General features: G+C 39.4%; 1 protein-coding gene and 1 non-coding gene across 2 annotated transcripts; both read left to right on the forward strand.

Annotated features, from left to right (window-relative positions):
• Nucleotides 1-1,551: 1,551 nt before the first annotated feature.
• Nucleotides 1,552-18,250, forward strand: APC7 (anaphase-promoting complex subunit 7). Its single transcript, XM_080283163.1, has 12 exons — nt 1,552-1,676; nt 3,477-3,699; nt 5,729-5,910; nt 6,622-6,734; nt 7,766-7,949; nt 8,703-8,906; nt 11,162-11,302; nt 13,898-13,999; nt 15,144-15,272; nt 16,564-16,709; nt 17,385-17,502; nt 17,996-18,250. The coding sequence occupies exons 1-12, from the start codon at nt 1,611-1,613 to the stop codon at nt 18,062-18,064; spliced, it is 1,677 nt and encodes a 558-aa protein (XP_080139289.1). The 5' UTR covers nt 1,552-1,610; the 3' UTR covers nt 18,065-18,250.
• LOC145414151 (5S ribosomal RNA) lies at nt 9,234-9,352 on the forward strand. Its single transcript, XR_013899834.1, has one exon. It is a non-coding gene; the product is annotated as a 5S ribosomal RNA (ribosomal RNA).
• Nucleotides 18,251-19,415: the final 1,165 nt, after the last annotated feature.

Consider the following 19,415-nt stretch of genomic DNA (forward strand, 5'->3'; position numbering starts at 1 on the left):
ATCAGTCCCCGCAGCGAAAGATAAACCGCCTGACAGAGTGGAAGAGAAGTGTTATTTATGGACTGCCCTGTATTTCTTACTAATTTCTCGCTACCAAGAGCTGAAGAGGGACGCCTTCACGTGGGGGCATTGAGATAACTAAGCGGTGGAGCTTCCTGGTTATGTGAATGTCTCTCAGCTCCCTCCGTATATCCCCCCTGAGAGAAAGGAGGTTGCATCAGAGGGGTAGTCTCGCCCTGCATTTCACTGGGTTCAAATGCAGATGAGCTTGGGGTTACAACTACTGCTACTACAACCACTACTACTACTTTTACTACTACTACTACTACTACTACTAAATTTCTAACTGCCCACGGACGATTTTATTCAGCATAGAAGGGGTGTGGGTGTGGTGGTTGTGGGAGGATTTCATGGTGTGGTATATGAGAGTTCAGAGTAAAGTAGTGGAAATGAGATTATTAAGGACTGTGTATGGAGTAGTAGTAGTAGAAGTAGTAGTAACAGTAGAAGTAGTGTCAGTATTAGTAGCAGTAGTGGCTGCAGCAGAAGTAGTAGTAGTAGTAGTAGTAGCAGCAGCATTAGGCTTATCAGGAAATCGAGCCTGGTAGACAGCAGACTTAAGTTGATCTGGGGTAGCTATCCTCCATTCGGGGGATAGGAACGTATAGCTGAGGAACGATTCTATAACCAGAAAGCTGAGCGGCCTTGTTATGTCAGCGCCACCACATGAAGGCGTCCCTCTCTAGCACCAAAGATGTAGCGTAAGTCTGAAGATAACAGAGCTGAAACGAGTGTATGTATAGATATTGCAGGTTCCCACGATGATGCGGAGATGAAAAAGGCATATGCGAGTGAGCCTGAAGGTGGGGGAGAAGAGGCACAGTAGGCCAAGAAGGTGGATGAACAATGGCAAATAAGTGTTTAAGTAGGCAAGGCATGGAGGTTGATGGTTGGTTGACTCACGTACGTAGGAGCACATGACAGTGATTTAGCATTCTCTCTCTCTCTCTCTCTCTCTCTCTCTCTCCTATAATCAACGGATCGGATTTGCCTAGCAAGTAATGTGAAACGCACCTGCAAAGGAAATGCTCCCCCCTCCTCCTCGAAAAAAATGCAACTGGTAGAACTGTGAAGGCTATTTCACTGGATACGCTGTTGATAGTACAGCATATCATTCGTAATTTCTCTTTCCTTGACCTCACCCTCGATACCACGTCCTCGGCGTAGAAGGTGGCATCGCTATCACCGGACCACCCTTACGATATTACTGTACTGTACTTAAAGCATATTTGATTAACTGTTTTTACAATTTATAATAAATCCTGTGACCGTTCCTTATCATTTTTTAATATCACTGGTTGTCATTTAGGGAAGAAAGCAATTTTATTGTTTGAATAATATATCAATTAAGAAAAAAGCTATTTCGTGTTTAATTCATCATTAATTTAATTTTACACTGCCTGTTTCATCAAACTCAAACACATAAATATAGAATCTGTTGAGCAGAAAAATAAACCGAATGGCTGGAGCCGATCCGTACTCTCCAACGCAAGCAAACAAAAGGAAGCAGTGTTGTTTAAAGGCATCGTTACTCTCATATATAGGCCAAAATGTGTCTCTTTGAGCAAATTAAGCTTCTACACGACAATGGTCTTCATTCAAATTTGATAGCTTTGGTAAGAAATCGTTTACAGTTGAGTAGGTAATATAGAAAGGCCTTTGAGTTCACTTTTCATCTTGCACCCATTAATTTGCAACGTAAATATCCTCAGCCAGCCAGCATGTATTAAATGAGATATATCGGCAGCTTTACACGAACTAGGTTAAATTTTACTTTTGAAGTGCATTCAGGCTTTTAAGTTCGTTTGCGTAATTGCCTTATGAGAAATAATAGCAGTGTAAAGACTGCCTGGTTATGGTGATTAATGTTAGAAATTTTGGTAATGTTTTATAATAGATGTGAATTTTCATATAAAGATACATGTATTTGTGTGGAACTAATGTAGATTTGGTGACATGAGCATTTTATGATGAAGAGCACAGTGATAACCAACATGAGTTAATTTTTCAAGTGCAAATGTTAGTCATGTTTTTGAGGAAAATTCCTTTAACATATAAGAAGCTGAATATTTGAGGCAAACTTTGGAAATATTGGCCAGCAAACAAAACATAAGGAAAATCACAGCCAAATTTCTTCAATAAAAATGAGACATGCAGAAATGAAATCGAATAGACTTCACCAAACCAACCCCGGGCATTCAATAAAAACCATATAGACACAGCTTAATTACCCAAACTAAACCCTCCCAACCCAGTCTGAGGATCCCATAGGCGCACAAAGCAGATAAACCCAATCTAACATAACCTGACCTATGGTAATTATTGTAACCTTATCCGGGTAAGGGAGTTTTAGCATAAGATCTATTTATCTCTATCTGTCTATTGCCAGACGTCATAATCCCGGAAGGGGTGGCCGTTGGACGCTGAGTTAGTTGTTTTACAGGGAGGGGTCCCAACCCTTCGCCGACCCACTACACTTAGGGAACACATATGGGTTGGTTATATGGTTATCACCCAGCATTGTAAATGGCTGGCTGGCTTACAAGAAACCATTAGGCTTGTCACTCAGTGTAAAGCCACCTGAAAAGGAAAGAAAAGTAATGAAAAATTACCGTACAGGAAAGATGGGAGGAATAGGAAGAGAGGAGGACAGACACAGAAAATGAATGATATAGGTGAAGGAAGAAGCAGGCAGCACTACATCAAGTGAGTGGATGGTGGTCGCCACCACCTACTGTGCCACTATGACATAAGATGACTATATATACAGTAGTGTGTATTTAACCGTGGCCACCCCCTACCAGATGAATGGGTGTGGTAATAGATTGAGTTTCTGCTTCGGCGACTTTTCAGATTATCTGTTCGTGGCATCTTCCTAGCATATAATAGGCTGATGAATTGCCTATATTTGTTCATAAAATTCTTGAATACGAAGCTTAGGTAGTCGTCCCCCACAGTTGTCGCTGTGTGCAGGCAAAGTGCTACTCTAACCCTTTGAATCTGATGACATACTCCTGCAGTATTTTGTATGTTTTTTCACTTTCCTCTAGATGATTTTACTCAACTTAGGAGGTGTTTATGAAGGCTGTATCTAACCCCTCCACATCAGAAGTCTTCTAATCTGAATAAAATTGCCAGAGTGTAGCAAGAGTAAAATGACAAACTCATCACTGAAGTGAAGGGACAGGTTGAATACCTTTAAGTAAGGCATGGATTTGGTTCATCATTAAGGGGTTAAAGGCATGAAAGACACTTAGTGACCTTATAGTGAATTATTATCAGTCTTAAGTGAAGAATACCTGGTTGGTGTGAATTCATCAGCAGCTTAATGGTAACTTCAAATGGAAGAACTTTGAACTATTACTTTTTTTTTCTGTAAATATTTCTGATGAATAATTATGACTTAAAATTTACAGGGTGGTTTGGTGCTAACAGTAGCAGAAAATCAGCCAGAAAACTCCTTACTGCCAGCTGCTCGCTACCAGACGTTGGTGTATGTTGGTCGCTCCCTCCAGAGTCAGGGAGAATTCAGGCGGGCTGAGGCAACCTTCAAGGAGGCACTTCAGTTTGCCAAGGCCACAGCAAAGACCAAGATTGCCAAAACATCGGATATGTTCAAGGACGGCCTGACAGAGATAGGTGAGCATTTTTTGATGTGACACACTCAGACCTATTTTCTCATCAATTAAGGAGATTCCCCAGTACCTTACAGGCTTGTATCTGTATATGACATTCTCATGTGGTGCTGGTGAGGAACACCCTCATATGATGGCACTGAAATTGCTTTGTGGCTGCTCTGCACTGTGATACAAATGTTCCTTAGCTTCCTCCTTAGCCCCTGAAAGGAAGATGGTGGACTGTAAGAAGAGGACAGCATCAATCTGCAGTCCACTGGTATCACATTCAGATGAACCTGAGGCAACAACTACAGCATCACTACTACCAGTACAACTGCTGCATTTATGTACGGTAATTTGTGTTAGGATTACCAATATTTAATATGTACAAGGGAATATTAAGGGTAGTATGCAAACTTGACCACCAAGCCCTTCACTTTGATAGCATGTTCTGTTTTACTCAGGGTACTGCCGCATGATATTGTTCAAGTTAGGAAGGACTTATAACAATGAAGGAGTTAAAGAGGTCTATATTCAATCCCTACAGTTCTGAAAGTCTCCCTCGACGTGGTAAAATTGCCTGTATAGGCTGTATCAAGAGAAGTTGAAAAAGGCATCACTGGATTGCAGAGGTTAAGGAAAAAGTGGTAGAAAACCTAATTCCACCAGAATACCCTCAGAGTTGAAGGCAAGGGACCATAATGCCATAAACTGAGAATTTATTGTATGCACAAGGGGGGAAAAACTCTGAAAGGTATCCTGCTGTTGTTTTTTATGCCTGTCCGCCTGTAATTTAAATGCCTCGTATATCTTACAGTAGGGATGAGGTCCTTCAAAGAGTCAAAATATCACACAGCACTATAGTCTCAGGGATGATATCACGGATAAGAGAGCATATTTATATGCCAAGTGCATGTAAATGAAGACAGACAAGTGCTAGTGTGCCATAAAGGGAGGTTTCAGTGTTTAATTGTAGGAAAGGAATCTCAATTTTGTTTTTAATTTTAGTACTTGCCTGCCCTCACTTCAGAGCAATTCATACATGTAAGTCTAGTTCTTAAGATTTGTAATAATCTACAGTAAAAGTTCATCAGGCAATTTTTAGTGCTTGCTCCCTATTGTGCATGGTTTTTGACAAGACCTGCTATATAGATGCCAGTAGAACTACTGGTATCATTCCAATCAGTGTTCCATGATGTAGGTAGCAGAGAGATGGTTAACAAGGGTCAGTCATCTTGACTGAAATGACAGTACAATATCTACTATGATATTCATTTTATTTTACCATATTTTTATTTTTATTTTGAAGAGACTCTGCCAGATAGGTACAGTACATGTGAAGCTACAGAGCGTGGTGAAAATTTTTTTTGCCTATCTGATGGAGCCAGGATTCCGTGGGCTTGAATGATGAGTGAATGGAAGCATGTCCCATTGAACTGGGCAAATTTAGACTGTCTGGACATTGCTACTCCTCACCCTGCCCTAGGGTGGGAAAAGATGTTGATGATGAAGGACCAGGTATATTTAATGCAAATGATGATCCAGTCGTTGAGTACTGTACTTGTGGGAGAGATGGCTGGCCATTACTTGTAGCTAGATGAATTCTGGTTATTGAAAGTCTTTCCATTATATAAAACACTGTCAGAAAAGTAGATTAATCTCCTGCCCTTAGATGTTTTGAACTACAGCAGCCTAACCTCAGGGTCCTGACATCCCATAAGGAGTGATAAGAGCTTGGTGCATTTTTTTCAGTTTTCAGGGAACAAGTAATGTATAGGCATTTGTAAGTACTGTAGCTACTGTTGTTGTTTTATTTTTAACAGAACTGGGCCAGTCCCACAGCTTGAATGGTAAATTGTTGTTGTATGAAATATGAGGAGACTTATTGGGTAGGAATGAGTTTCCTTGGTTAGAATTTGTCTTTCCAGTCTGACCATACTGTGCTTTACTGTCAACTGGATTGAGAGGGGTTATGGATCTTTTTCAGGGTAGAACAGATGCATTACATTTTTTTTTTTTTCGTAGTAGTTACTCTGCATTTTGTTCTTCAGATGTGAAGTATGCGATGGCGGAGTGCAACATTGCAGTACGTCAATACACACAGGCACTGACTCTGCTAGAGTCGGTGCCACAGCGCCACCGCACCCCCAAGGTCAACATGGCACTGGGCCGACTCTACCAGCAGGCAGGCAAGGAGCGACCTGCCATCACAGCATACAAGGAAGTACTCAAGGTCAGTTTTGGGGTTGTCTGTATGAGTTATAATTATTCAATAATTAATGCAAAAAAGGTGACATAATAAAAACTTAATGTATATGATGGCAGTAGCATGTATCTGCTGTTGTTGTATTTAGTGTTTCAGTTGTATAGAAACAGTATGGTAACCCTTTGTCACAGTTGAAAAGTGTGGCATGATTATAGCTTAATTTATATGATAGTAATAGCATGTGTTTGATACTGCAGTATATACTATTCTGATTAGCTTTTTAAAAACAATGACCTTTTTGATACAGTTACCCCACTTCACTAGTTTATTCAGGTGGAGAAATCTCACATGACAAAAAGATTTATATAACTGTGTTTTTGAGACATTCTACCTGTTTGTTCATTTGGTTTATAAAGGCACCAACGTGCTTGCACGTGTTGGCTTTACATATTTTATTCTGGATAATGTTAGATGATTTGATTCAGTTGAGGGAAATCTTAAACAGCATAAGGACTGTATTACTGAAGAAAAAGGGTGAACATCAAGGACTCAGGATGCATTTGACAGAAGAATGTAGTAATGAAAAATAAAGCATATGATGGAAAGCTTAATGATGATGAATTTACAAATAATTTTTTCTCTCCATTCCTACATTTCAAATATGTATATGATAGTGCTGGATTCTATATGGTATTTTTTTATCATTTTCTGCATTGCAAAATGTGTATGGTATTGCAGGAGTGTCCTCTGGCTCTAGAGGCAGTACAGGAGCTGCTGAGTCTGGGCGTGCGAGGAGCTGAGGTGGCATCTCTTATGATAAATATTCCAGGATCATGCACAGCCACTGAATGGTAGGCCTAAATGTGTGGAGTTTAAGCCATGTTTTTTTTTTTTTTTTTTTTTTTTTTTTTTTTAAATATACATAAGGCACTGATGCCTACCATCTACTCACTTGTTGTAGTGCTGCCCTCATGTGACTCCAGGGAGTGCATGAGTGACAAGCCAAAATGTAACCTGTATCCTGTAATTCAGGGATGGGAACCATTTACTATGTTTGATGGTAACCATATAATCAAATGATACATTAGGGTGTAGTGGGTTAATGTGCTTCAACCAGATGGAGGCCTATAAGAGTTTTCATTCACAGAGTGGTTGGGGTTTATTTGTTACATAGTGCTACATAGGGGCAAGTGAAGCTAGTCACCTTCACTTTTAAATGCCAGGACAGAATAGTTTACTTCCAGGCCCCTGTTCTCCTGATGAGGGAAAAAAGGATTAGAAGGAACTGAAGGGTGTGAACCAGAGAAGATGCTCTTTTATATATATATATATATATATATATATATATATATATATATATGTGTGTGTGTGTGTGTGTGGGTGGGTGGGCATGTGTTTAAAAACTGCAATTTTTTGTAATTTCTGGATTCTTCTGAATTAAATACTGTCCTCTTCCTTCTGTCTGCGAGTGACTTTACATTGAGTGACAAGCCAAATGGTTTCCTGATGTACAGGAAACCATTTACTACACTGGGTTGTAACCATATAACTAGACTATGATGCCTGGTGGTTTAGTGGGTAATTAAGGCACTCCAGCCGAATTGAGTCTGTGTAGGTTAATATCCAAGGGGTGGTTGGGTTTTATTGCTCATGTAATGCCACTCAGGGATGACTGAGGCTGGTCACTTTCATCTTAAATGTCAGGACCAACTTGCTTAGGCCTGGGTATCTGTGCTCCTCATGGGACAACACAGGATTAGATGATGATGATGATGATGATGATGTACAGTACCAGTATTTTGTTCACACAGTACCTCATAATAACTGTAAAAGTTAAGCTCTGTAAACTTATTAGTGAGTACAATGTATTTTATTTTTCCAGGTTATCATTATGGGTAAAAGGCCATGCGTACTTACACAATAGAGATTATACCAGTGCTATCAATGCCTTCAGGCAGCTGGAAGAAAACTCTGCTCTGAGTCGGAATGTTGATATTCTAGCCACCCTTGGAGAAACCTTCTATCTAGCCGGAGACTCAAAGAATGCCCTCATTATGCTGCAGAGGGTAAGTTTAGCTGCATTGTTGCTTATTCGTTTGTTAATTTTATTTATGCATGTCATTTTTTTTTTCCCAGCCATAAAACTATATATGGTAAGCTTTGTGTTAACTAGAGACAAATGGTGCACATGCTGTACTGTGCAACATTGGACAAGTTGACCAACACTGCTGAAGATGCGATAGTTTCTTTCAGAAATCTTGCTTTTTCCTTTTTTCCTTAACAGAGCTAGGTGAAATTAGTTCATTTTTAACCCTTGCCGAGCTGTAGCCCTCATATAAGGCACAATGAAAATCTGCATGGACCAAGCTGTAAATCTTATATTAGGTACAATTTGCATTGGTTATAAAACAATGACTCAGGGGAGGTGAACTACCTTACAAAGAATCAGCATAGCAGGAGATAATAGAACTTCCTATGATGATGTAAGTAAAACTGTATAATGTATTCAAAAATCATCTTTATTAATTTTTGTATATGAAGTTCATGTTTTAATGCTTGTCAGATAGTAGGTTTTCCTGTGGTAACATTGTCTAGCATTGGCAAAAGATTTTAGCTGTTAAGTAGGAGATGGGTGGCTACCATTGACCGTGGAAGGTACTACCATGAAAGTGAAGTGTGGCTAGTCTACAAGCTTGGTAACTAGCCTCACAGTTTTCACTCCTAGGCAAAAATCTCAACCACAAGCAAATAGTGTCATAGATACAGATGGCATTTTAGTAAAGGGATAAATAAGTGTATTATGTACTTTGTTCTCACAGGCTCATGCAGTCAATCACCTAAACTTAAGGGGATCTGACTTGCTGGCGTGCTTGCTTGCAGCAGAAAAACGTAATAGAGAATTAGAGGACCTTGCCATGCTGACTACCTCAGTAACAGACACTGCCCCACAGCCTTGGATCACCATGGGATACTACTGCCAGCTTAGCAAACGTACCACAAAGGCTATATATTTTGCTCATAAGGTAGGTACTGGTATTAACATTCCTTTTGGCGCCATCTTTTTGTTAACAGTGATATACACTAACCAGGCAGCTCCATTGCATGGTTATATAAATATCCCTCACCTCCTTTCCTCTCTCCTGAAAGGAGGATGGTAGACTACTGAAGAAAAGCAGCTTCAGACTGCAGAATACTGGCGTCATGTCCAGAAGAATCTGGAACCACAAGAACAACAACAGCAACATGCATTCCAACTGCCAGTTTCTCATCATAATTTATAATCCTGTTTGTAGTCTGCAAAAAGATCTTGAACGTACTGTAATGGCATTAAACATAAGCATTTTACACTGGCCAACGGCCATGCCACGTTGAGTATACCGCTTCCCGTCCGATCAGCGAAGTTAAGCAACGTTGGGTCTGGTTAGTACTTGGATGGATGACCGCCTGGGAACACCAGATGCTGTTGGCATCCCTACGTGTCAAGTGGGGTTGGTGGAGGATTAGTGCCCCTCCCTGTAAAACAATTAACTCTAAGCCCTTGACCACCCCGTTTGGGATACATGGCGTCTGGCTATGGATGGATGGATGGATTTTACACTGTATAAGTGGACTCTACACTGAGTGACAAGCCAGATGGTTTCCTGTACACCAGAAAACCATTTACAGGTACTACGCTAGGTGGTAACCATATAACCAAATTTTGGCGCCTGGTGGTTTATTGGGTAATTATTGCGCTCCAGTCAGATTGAGCTGGTGAAGGTCTATATCCAAGGGGTGGTTGGGGTTGATTGCTCATGTAATGCCACTAAGGGATGAGTGAGGCTGGTCGCTCTTATCTTAAATGTTGGGACCAACTGCCTAGCCTCGGTCTCCTATGCTCCTCATGGGGCAATGGAGGATTGGATGATGGATGGATGGAATTTTTTCAGTAGTTTGTTTGTAATGGAATTTGTCATATGCCTGACAGTTCAGCACCACCTGCAGAATTATGCAGAGACAGTTGACTCCCAGTAACCCTTTGGTATTGACAGTACAGTAGTTGTATGGTTAAGATAGGATTTCATTCTTTCTTTCTTTCTTTCTTTCTTTTTTTTTTTTTTCAAAAAGTAGATTACAGGTATCCAAATACAGTATGGGTATGTGCCAGGTATAAAAATGCCAGTATGCATGAACTGAAGTCAGAAATTGTGCTCAGTAATAAGCTTTCTACATTCACTGGTGGAGCTGTATTGACCATTTTTAACATTTTGCAGCAAAATTTGTGTAATTCACCGGGTCAGTCAGGATCACTTGATGGTCGTGATGGTCAGCTTTTACCCTCCCGGAAGGGAGCTGAGAGCTCATATAGTCCAATCTAAGGGCAAGGCTGTGACCTTCACACACCCACACACCCATCCCCTTGCTCATGGGGGACAGTAACCACCCACTTCGTCAGTGAAACTTTTCGCAACCTGAGCGAGGCGCAAACTCCCGTCTACCAGATGGCAAGCGAGAACGTTACCACTGCACCAGCGAGCTGTGTGTGTGTGTGTGTGTGTGTGTGTGTGTGTCAAAAATAGGAGGGATGAGAGTGGAGGAAGATGCTTAATTGTGCAGGGCAAGTTTACGCGTCCATTCACCGAGACAAAAGCGGGAGGAGGGATGAGTGGGGGAAAAATGCTTAATTGTGTGTGTGTGTGTGTGTGTGTGTCAAAAATAGGAGGGATGAGAGTGGACGAAGATGCTTAATTGTGAAAGTGTGTGTGTGTGTGTGTGTGTGTGTGTGTGTGTGTGTGTGTGTGAGAGAGAGAGAGAGAGAGAGAGAGAGAGAAACAGGAGGAATGAGAGTGGAGGAAGATGCTTAAGTGTGTGTGTGTGTGTGTGTGTGTGTTTTAGTAGGCTACAGTATTGGGATATGTAGAAGTCTCATGTATGTGCTCAATTCCTGACTTCCTTTCATGCATGCAGATTATTTCTACCTGAAAGAAAAAAAAAAAATGTTTAGAAGTGTAATATACAAATTCCATATCTAGCTGTAGAAAACCTGTGCAGTAGAATTTTGGCCTTAAATAATAATCCCTTCACTCTGATGACATTTTTTATTTTATTCATGCTATCTTCAGATAATTTTACTTAGCGTAAGGAGCCATTAGGTTGTGAAAGGATTAATGAAGGTTGTTTCTTACCCAGTCACTGCAAATTATCTCTCCTAATGTTGTCTGGAGGTAGCCAGAAGAAAATGAAAAATACATCATTGGACTGCAGGGGTTGAATTACTAATGGCAAACCTGTATTCTAGGCATGTTCCATCAACCCTCGGAGTGTGGAGGGGCTACTACTGAAGGGCACACTCTTGTTGGAACTGAAGAAGCTGCAAGAGGCTGTCATGCACTTTAGGGAAGCCATGCAGATTGCTCCACATCGCTTTGAACCACATAAAGTAAGAATATTTGGATTTTTCACTTAGGATTTTTAGTTATTTTATTTTCTCATTTATTTATTTATTTATTTTGGTTATGTATTTATTTATTTATTTATTTTATTATTTATTTTTTTCAAAGATTAGAAAGGACCAGAGCCCACAGTTTTTTATTACTGAAAAGATCAAGGAGTAGAAAGTGAAAGTCATTATTTACAGTACCGTATTCATTTTGAGTGTTTGAAGGACTAGAGGTTGCAGGAAGAAGAATATACCAATGGTGGAAAGATGAGAGAGCCTGCAGAGAAATGTTGTGTAGTGGATGAAGAAAAACACTGAGGTGTTATATACACCTGGAGAGACTGCATGAAAATACATTGACGAGGAGAATAGTTTAGATTTAGGTACCGTAATTGGTAATGCTACTCGAGGAAAACCTTTAACACCTACACCGCGGGCATGTTTACCGATGTTTTGCGTGTGCCGTGGGGTTATTCGGGCTCCGACAGACTCTCAAAAAATATTTGCCAAAAATCAGTTATTAGTCCTGGAATATTAAAATTACATATGCTTATGGCACATACCTTCAGCTTTCTCCTGGAATGTTTGTTGAGCCTTCATCAGTTACCGTAGGACTTGTGGAGACCTCTGAAGTTGGGTAATGAAGTCTCCACTTTACACTTCCCGACAGCCTGTAATATGATTACCACAGCCAGATATTAACACTATAAACACTACTCTATGATTTTCAAGTAGTTTGGGATCCATACTCCAAAAAAAAAAAACACTGTGAAAGCAATGAAAATTATGAGCGCGTCTGACCGTCGCACTTGCGCTAGTTCGCTCTTGGTACTCTGTCATTTATTATTCATAAAACCCCTCACACTTTATATTTCTATTACTATATAACACTTATATATATCTACAGTCTTTATCCATAAGTTTCCTTCAGTAGTATTAGTTTATTGTCACTGTAGGGATTCAATTTCTTTCAGTAAAATACGTAGCATTCACTTTCTCGTCCTGTATACTAGCATTGAGAGTGAATGTCACTTTCATCTTCACTCTCATAACTCATAGTATTCAGACATGCTAGAGTGAAACTTTCACTTTCATTACTTCTAGGGTATATACTCGTATTCTTATACTACTACTCATTTACATTTCTATTTACGTTCTCTATTTTATTTACGTTATTTACATTTCTATTTTATTTACACTGTGTTATGCACTGTCTCTTGAAGTAACTTATAAAACTATTTTCCATTGTTCACGTATATTTACATTCATTACTTTCACTTGCTGTTTACACATTATTTACACATTATTTACAGTTCCACTTGCACTGTTTTACTCAATAGAAAGATCGTAGTCACTCTTTTATCAATTGTCAGCCCTTTACCTCTTTCCACATGAGGTTTAGTAGGGGGTAAAGGTCACAGGGCCCTTTGCATGGGGGTGAAAAAGTCCCTGAAGTCAGCAAGAGGAAACAGATGTACCTCCACTTCGGAAGATGAGAGTAAACTGATAAGGGAGGGCCGGGTGGAGGCCTACTTAGGAGATATTCAGTACTACCAACGTTAGCTCTTGAAACAGCTATGTATAGCACTGAAATGATTGGCAGGAAATCTAGACAATACATTATAAATTAGGTAGTTCCAGGTGAATGTAAATATCATTTAGGCTTCTCCCTTCCCTCCTTATATGTATATTTATTATGAAAATAGATTATACGGCATATTTCAATGGGAAAAAAACAGTGAAAATTAGCGAACTAGTGCACGTGAGGTGTTGTCAGGTGATAATTAGCCAATTCCAGGTGTATGGCACTCTCACTTACCTTATTTCTTTCTTGTATATATTATTTGGTATAAGAATAGGGCATAGGGCTTATTTCAATGGATGAAATCAGTGAAAAATTCCAGGGAAGATTAACTTAGCGTAGCACGGCCGGGCAGGCGAGAGGATAGGGTAATGGAGGGGGGGTAGGGAGGGGAGTCAAGAACGGGGAGAAATGGCTAAATTGTCAACAATGGATGGGAGTACAGATGAGATTAGGAGTGCTGACTAGTGTTGGACATTGGCAGTACTGATAGATGATACAAGCCCCCACTTGGAAGCCCGGGTGAATTCAAAATAACACAGAATCACAAAAGCGACGCCCCGTGGTATGATCCCTTGCTCCCAAGCGTCACGAAAGTGACGCCTCGCGGTTAAGGGGTTAATAAAATGTTTTGGTATTAATGATGACTTTGGTTAAGAGGTGTGTAGGTAAAATTACTGTCTTATAAATGAGAATCAGGTTTTGTTTACATAGTGTTGTTTGTTTATTTATCCAATTCTTGAATTGGTTATCATCATATGCATTTTCAGTTTTATATGTCCGCTTGCCATGTAGCATAGGTGAGGTGAGTTCATCTGATAGCACTCCTCCACCTTGCTCTCTATTCTGTGTCACATTTCTAGCAGTAGATCTGGGTCTAAGGTTGGCACACACCATCTCATCCCATGCCATCCTTGGTGTACCTCTCCATGTATGTCCCAGTACCTGTTTGCTTCTACAGTTCATGTCATCTGTAGATGAGCTGTGAGGATTCATTACATTTCTCTTTACAGGGGCTAGTTGACTGCTACCTGGCAATGCACAGATCCAGAGAAGCAGTGACCATAGCTAGCAATGCATGCAAGCTATTGGGTCAAACTCCAAGAGCACTCACAGTAGGTGACACATTTTTCAGTGTTGTGTATATTGATTTATGGTAGGTGGGGGCACCCATCATCCACTCACTCACTGTAGTGTTGCCTTATGGTCTCTGCACTGAGTGGAGTGACAAGTCAGATGGTTTCCTGTAACTCAGGAAACCATTTACTACACTGCATGGTAACCATAGGACCAACTTGCCTAGTCCCGGGCTCCTATGCTCTCCATGGCACAACACAGGATTAGATGATGAATGAATGAATGAAATGTGAATATCGATCACTGATAATTATGTAATAGTAGTAGTAGTACTAGTAGTAGTTGTTGTTATTGTAGTATCAGCCCCAGGTTCAGCTGTAATGTGAACCCAGTGGACTGCATGCTGAAGTTGCCCTTCTCCAACAGCCCACCATCCTCTCTTTGATGGATATGGAAGGAGTAAAGGACATTTGTATATCCAAGCATTTGAGCCAACCATTTATATCAGTGCCACCGCATGAAGGCATCCCTCTCCAGGATCTTACCCACATGTAAAACCATTTTAAGATGTTAAACCTTGAAAGAAATGTTACCATATTTTGATGATTGACCCTTCACCCATTTTATTTTATTCATACAGCTACCAGATGATTTTATTCAGCTTAGAAGATACCCTATAAGTGAGGTTGTTTGTGATTGCTGTACAGATAACTAATGTTTCCAATTTGATAAGTCTGTCTCATCTTGTCCAGTCAGATGATGTACTTTTCATTTTATCTTTGCTATCTCCAGATGAGTTAAATCAACTTAAGAAGGTTCTCTAATAGGGAAGGGGTAATTGAAGGCCATATCTGACCCCTCCAGTTCCAAAAGTCTCCCCACATCTAAATAAAATTGTGTGGAAATAGCAGTAATGAGACAAGGCATCAACAAAGTGAAGATGCCAAGCAGATAATGTGGAAATAGCTATAATGAGACAAGGCATCATCAAAGTGAAGATGCCAAGTTAAAAAAAAAAAAAAAAAAAAAAAAAAAAAAAAAAAAAGTTAACAGTAATAAAAGGAACAAAGACTTTATTGAACTGATGTTCATGATCATAGTTAAACTGTTCATAGTTTAGTAAACAGATGCAGTAATAATATGATAGAGTAGTAGCTAACACCTTTTTATTTATATTTCCAGTTGTATGCATCAGTACTGGTAAAAGACACCTTAACAGTAAGTAAAGGGAAAAGTTTGCTGGAGAAGGCTTTGAAGGAAGACCCCTATCATTTACCTGCAGTGTACCTGCTGTGTGAGTTGTATGAGCAGGTAAGATATTGCTGAAGTAAAAAACAGATTTGTTAGTCGTGTCACTTTGTTATTACAAACAGCCATTATAATTTTTTTTTTTTTTTCCTGTCCAAAAAAAGGGACGAAAGACAGTAAACTTGCCAAAAATTGTTTTCTGTGAAACTTTGTATAGTGAGCTAGAATCAAGCTGTGTTCGTTTAAATGACTGGAGGTTATAGGGAAAAAGAAATACAGTTTGAGGAAAATAGTTCCAGAGTTAACCAGTTGCATAAGTAAGGTTTAAGAGTGCCAACTAATCTCACATTAGAAATTTGGGCAGAAAAGGGAAAATAATGTGTTGCCAAATCTGTACTGTACAGTTTCCACTGTAATGGGGGAGGGGTACAAGCAGACAGTTTGTAAGAACAGGGACCATGGAAACAGCAGTAGTAGAGGGAGATAGATGCAACAATACTTAAGTGTTGTTACCACATTACAGGTATAAGGTTGGAGGGCCAACAAAATGTCTGTGAAGTTTATTGCTTTGGTTTGAATAGGTGCTAAACATATTGGGGACCAATGTTGTTAAGCTATATATGAAAGGGCTCTGAAACTGGCTCTAAGGATAGTCTATAGACAGCCCTCATTTTATTTGTGTTCCAAAATACTACAACTGTTTCCAAACATTTGTTACTTTAAATTGGGGGAGGTGGCATATCAGTGTTGTAGGTAGCAGTGGAACTTTGATGGACAATTTTTCTTTGATTAATGTGAACTTGATAGCCAAGCATATTCAGGAAGGGTGCATATTATGAGGATACTGTACACAATATAAGGGTTACTCTACAGGCAGCCCTGTTGCATGTCAGGGTTTCTAGACTATCAGCATTCTCTTTACAGCTATACTTTTTTGTTGTTGTTTACCTCAGCCTGACCTATATTTTCATCCATTTACAGCTAATTTAATGTAGGCCTAGCTCAGGAGCAGAACAAGACAATGCTGTGGTATTTCATTATTTTAATAGTATTTCTTTGTGGCTATCATCCTATTCCAGTGTTAATCTATTATTTGAACTCAGTACTCAAGACAGAGAGATGGCAATTGTAGGTCAAGGTCAGGTACAGTACTGTAAAAGAGTATAATACCATAGAGCAGGGGAAACTGGCAAATCAGCTTTATAAGACAGTGTTCTGTGATATATATTGGATTTTTTAGCAAAAAAGAATTGTAAACAGTCAGTTTAGAACAATGACTGTTGAAGGTAGCAGAGGAGACTTGTTTGGTTGCAACCCTTAAAAATTTAGAAGGCAGAATATATAATGTTTGCAGGACATGAGATATGAAGCTGCCATAGAATTGTTACGAAAGCAGGTAGCAGTTCAGTCAACAAGTAGGCTTCATCAAATGCTGGCAGACCTATTCTCTCGGGTACATGATGAAGAGAAGGCTGCTCATCATTTTGGGATTGCACTCAGGTGAGTTTTTAAATCAGCTTTCAAATGAAGAAACTCATTAGTCTCTTGAATTTGGAAGACATTGTATACTTTTTCTTTCTGCTACCTGGTGGATTTTATTCAGCTCAGGAAAGGTCTCTCACACTGAAAGGGTGTTTTACTACTTCATTTAATCCCTCCAGTGTGAAAAGTCAGTTCTGTTTGAAAAGTCTATTGGAAGTTGAGTATAATCCTCAGGAGATGGCAGGAATATTATCTAATGATGTCCCCAGGCTCAGTAGATTGACTTTCAGATTTCTTGGTATAGTATACTGTACTGTACAATTATTTCTCATACCCTTGGATGATGGTGTTGATATATTTCCAGTATTTATACCTTGATTTATATACTTAAAAAAGGTATTTATACAATATAGCCTACTCAGTACAGAAAATATGGTGTTAAACCAAGGTTTTGAAGGTTGAATCATTGTAGTTGTGAAGCAGATCTTACAGGATGAAAAAATTAAGTTTAAATGGTTATGTGACTCATGATTTTACTGACACCTTGTTGACAGTGTTCCTGTTTTGGTGCTTTCCTTTGATTGCATGTGAATCTTACCCAGTACATTTTTTAGTTGAAATTAGGGCTGCTGCTGCTGCTGACGATGATAACAATGACACTGATGATGACAATGCAATATGTGTTTTGAACAGCCATGAACCAAGCAATACAAGAGCTCTAGAAGGAATGCAGAAAATGGAAGCAGTGCCACCAGATAATGTTGAGGCCCCACCCTACATGGAGGTGGAGGAGGATATTGCAGACTCGGAGGTGAGCTTGTTTTACTTAACCTCTTCAGTCTGATGATGCATTTTCATTTTATTCATGCTACCTCCAAACAGTTTTATTTAGTTTAGGAGAACCTTTCCTAACTTGAGGGGTTAGATGTAACTTTCATTAACCCCTTCAGTACTGGGCATCTTTTGTAAGCCAAATAATATGATCTGACCTTGGCTGATTAAAATGAAAATCAGTTCATTGAATTGAGGTGGTTAAATCTTATGTGGTAGTATCTGTACTGTAGGTTCCATACTATAGTGAGTTTAACAGATGGAACTAGATCACTATTGCAACCTGGATACTAGGGATGTTGGCTTAAAATTTGATGACTCTTGCTTATGAATTACATTCCTGAATCGATAAGTCATGCTGCTGTTGCTGCTGCTGCTGCTGATGATGATATACAGTTTATCATCAGAAGTAGAAGAAAGTTGCAAATATAATAAGGAATACCAGCTAATTTTTTTTTTTTTTTTCTTAACAGGGAGAAGTGGAAGAGAGTGACCTGGAAGCTGTTTGGTCTGATGTTGATTTTTCTTTCGGTGGACAATAGCAGCTGGTAGAGAATATGTAGCCCAAGGTCTGGAAAACTCATCCATTAGCTTCAGTGATCTCTGTCCTTTACCGACTACTCACATGTTATTAGATGTCTGTATATTGAATGTCGTAAACCTTTTCTCTGCAGTGATGGTTTTTCATGTGTTCTTGCCAGTGCTAGATTATTTTTTTTTCCAGCACATTTAAGTAGTAGTAGTAGTGGTTGTAGCCCCAGGTTCATCAGAAATTTGAACCCAGTGGACTGCAAGCTAAAGGAGCCCTTCTCCAGCAGTTTGCTCTCCACCATTTGGGTGTGTAGAAAGAATTAAAAAAACAAAAAAATCACTAGAAAGAAGGGGCTACTGAAGACTTTTTGTTTCCTTCTTTTCCTCTTTCGAAGATGACTATAATTGTGTGATTATTGCAACAATAAACTAAGCTAGGTGTCCTCTGACTAACAGAACTAGGGGAACTACTATAGCCTAACACTGTACTGTGTAACTGTGTAATTAGGCAAATATAGGGTGATCTGTATTTTGTGTCCCATCTTACCTATCACTCATCTTTTGAATTCTCCTTTGATATGGGGATGGACTAATCAGCTTTACCAATGTCTGCCTCCAGTAATCAGTTGTGCAATCAGTTGGCATCAAAAAGCAAAAGCCATAAAGAATAAATAGGGTTCAATAAAATCTTAAGATAGCAAGAATAAAGTGAAAAAGGCATCTCTGGACTCAAAACCTTAAATGACTCATTCACTACTAATAATTATCTTTGATACCAGAACTGAACAAAATTGTAGGAAAAGAATGCAAACTACTGTACATCCTTGAAATGAAAAGGTGAAGACTTATAATGTTGAGCTTTTGTTGATACTTTTTTTTTTTTTTTTTGTATGTGTGTAAATTAATGGTGAGAAACCATTTACTACGTTGGGTGGTAACCATATAACAAAATTTTGGAGCCTGGTGGTTTAGTGGATAATTATGGCACTCCAATCGGATTGAGCCAGTGAAGGTTAATATCCAATTGGTGTTTGGGGTTTATTGCTCACGTAATGGCACTTAGGGATGAGTGAGGCTGGTCATTCTCATCTTAGGATCAACTTGTCTAGCCCCGGGCTCCTACGCTTCTCATGGGGCAATGTAGGATTAGATGATGGATGGATGGATGCAAAAAAAATAAAAAAAGGGTATTTATATTGTATAGTATAAGCTAGTGCAAAAACCTTCTAGGAATCATTAAAAAGGACTCCTAAGAATTATACATGTTAGGTAATTTTTAAGTAGTGCCAGATGTTTACTTAGACATTAACTCGTGCTGTTGTGTTCTTAAGGAGCTCTTAGCGTCCTCACTATTTGTACTCC

Source organism: Coenobita brevimanus, chromosome 12 (genome assembly GCF_032717465.1).
Source record: "Coenobita brevimanus isolate Jiangsu-jjx chromosome 12, ASM3271746v2, whole genome shotgun sequence".
Taxonomy (NCBI): Eukaryota; Metazoa; Arthropoda; class Malacostraca; order Decapoda; family Coenobitidae; genus Coenobita; species Coenobita brevimanus.

Excerpts from the sequence above, each read along its gene's own strand:
- APC7 (XM_080283163.1), top strand. The coding sequence starts at position 1,611 with ATGTGTCTCTTTGAGCAAATTAAGCTTCTACACGACAATGGTCTTCAT. Across the intron at positions 1,677-3,476 it reads ATTCAAATTTGATAGCTTTG|GGTGGTTTGGTGCTAACAGT; the intron begins GTAAGAAATCGT and ends TAAAATTTACAG. Across the intron at positions 8,907-11,161 it reads CTATATATTTTGCTCATAAG|GCATGTTCCATCAACCCTCG; the intron begins GTAGGTACTGGT and ends CCTGTATTCTAG.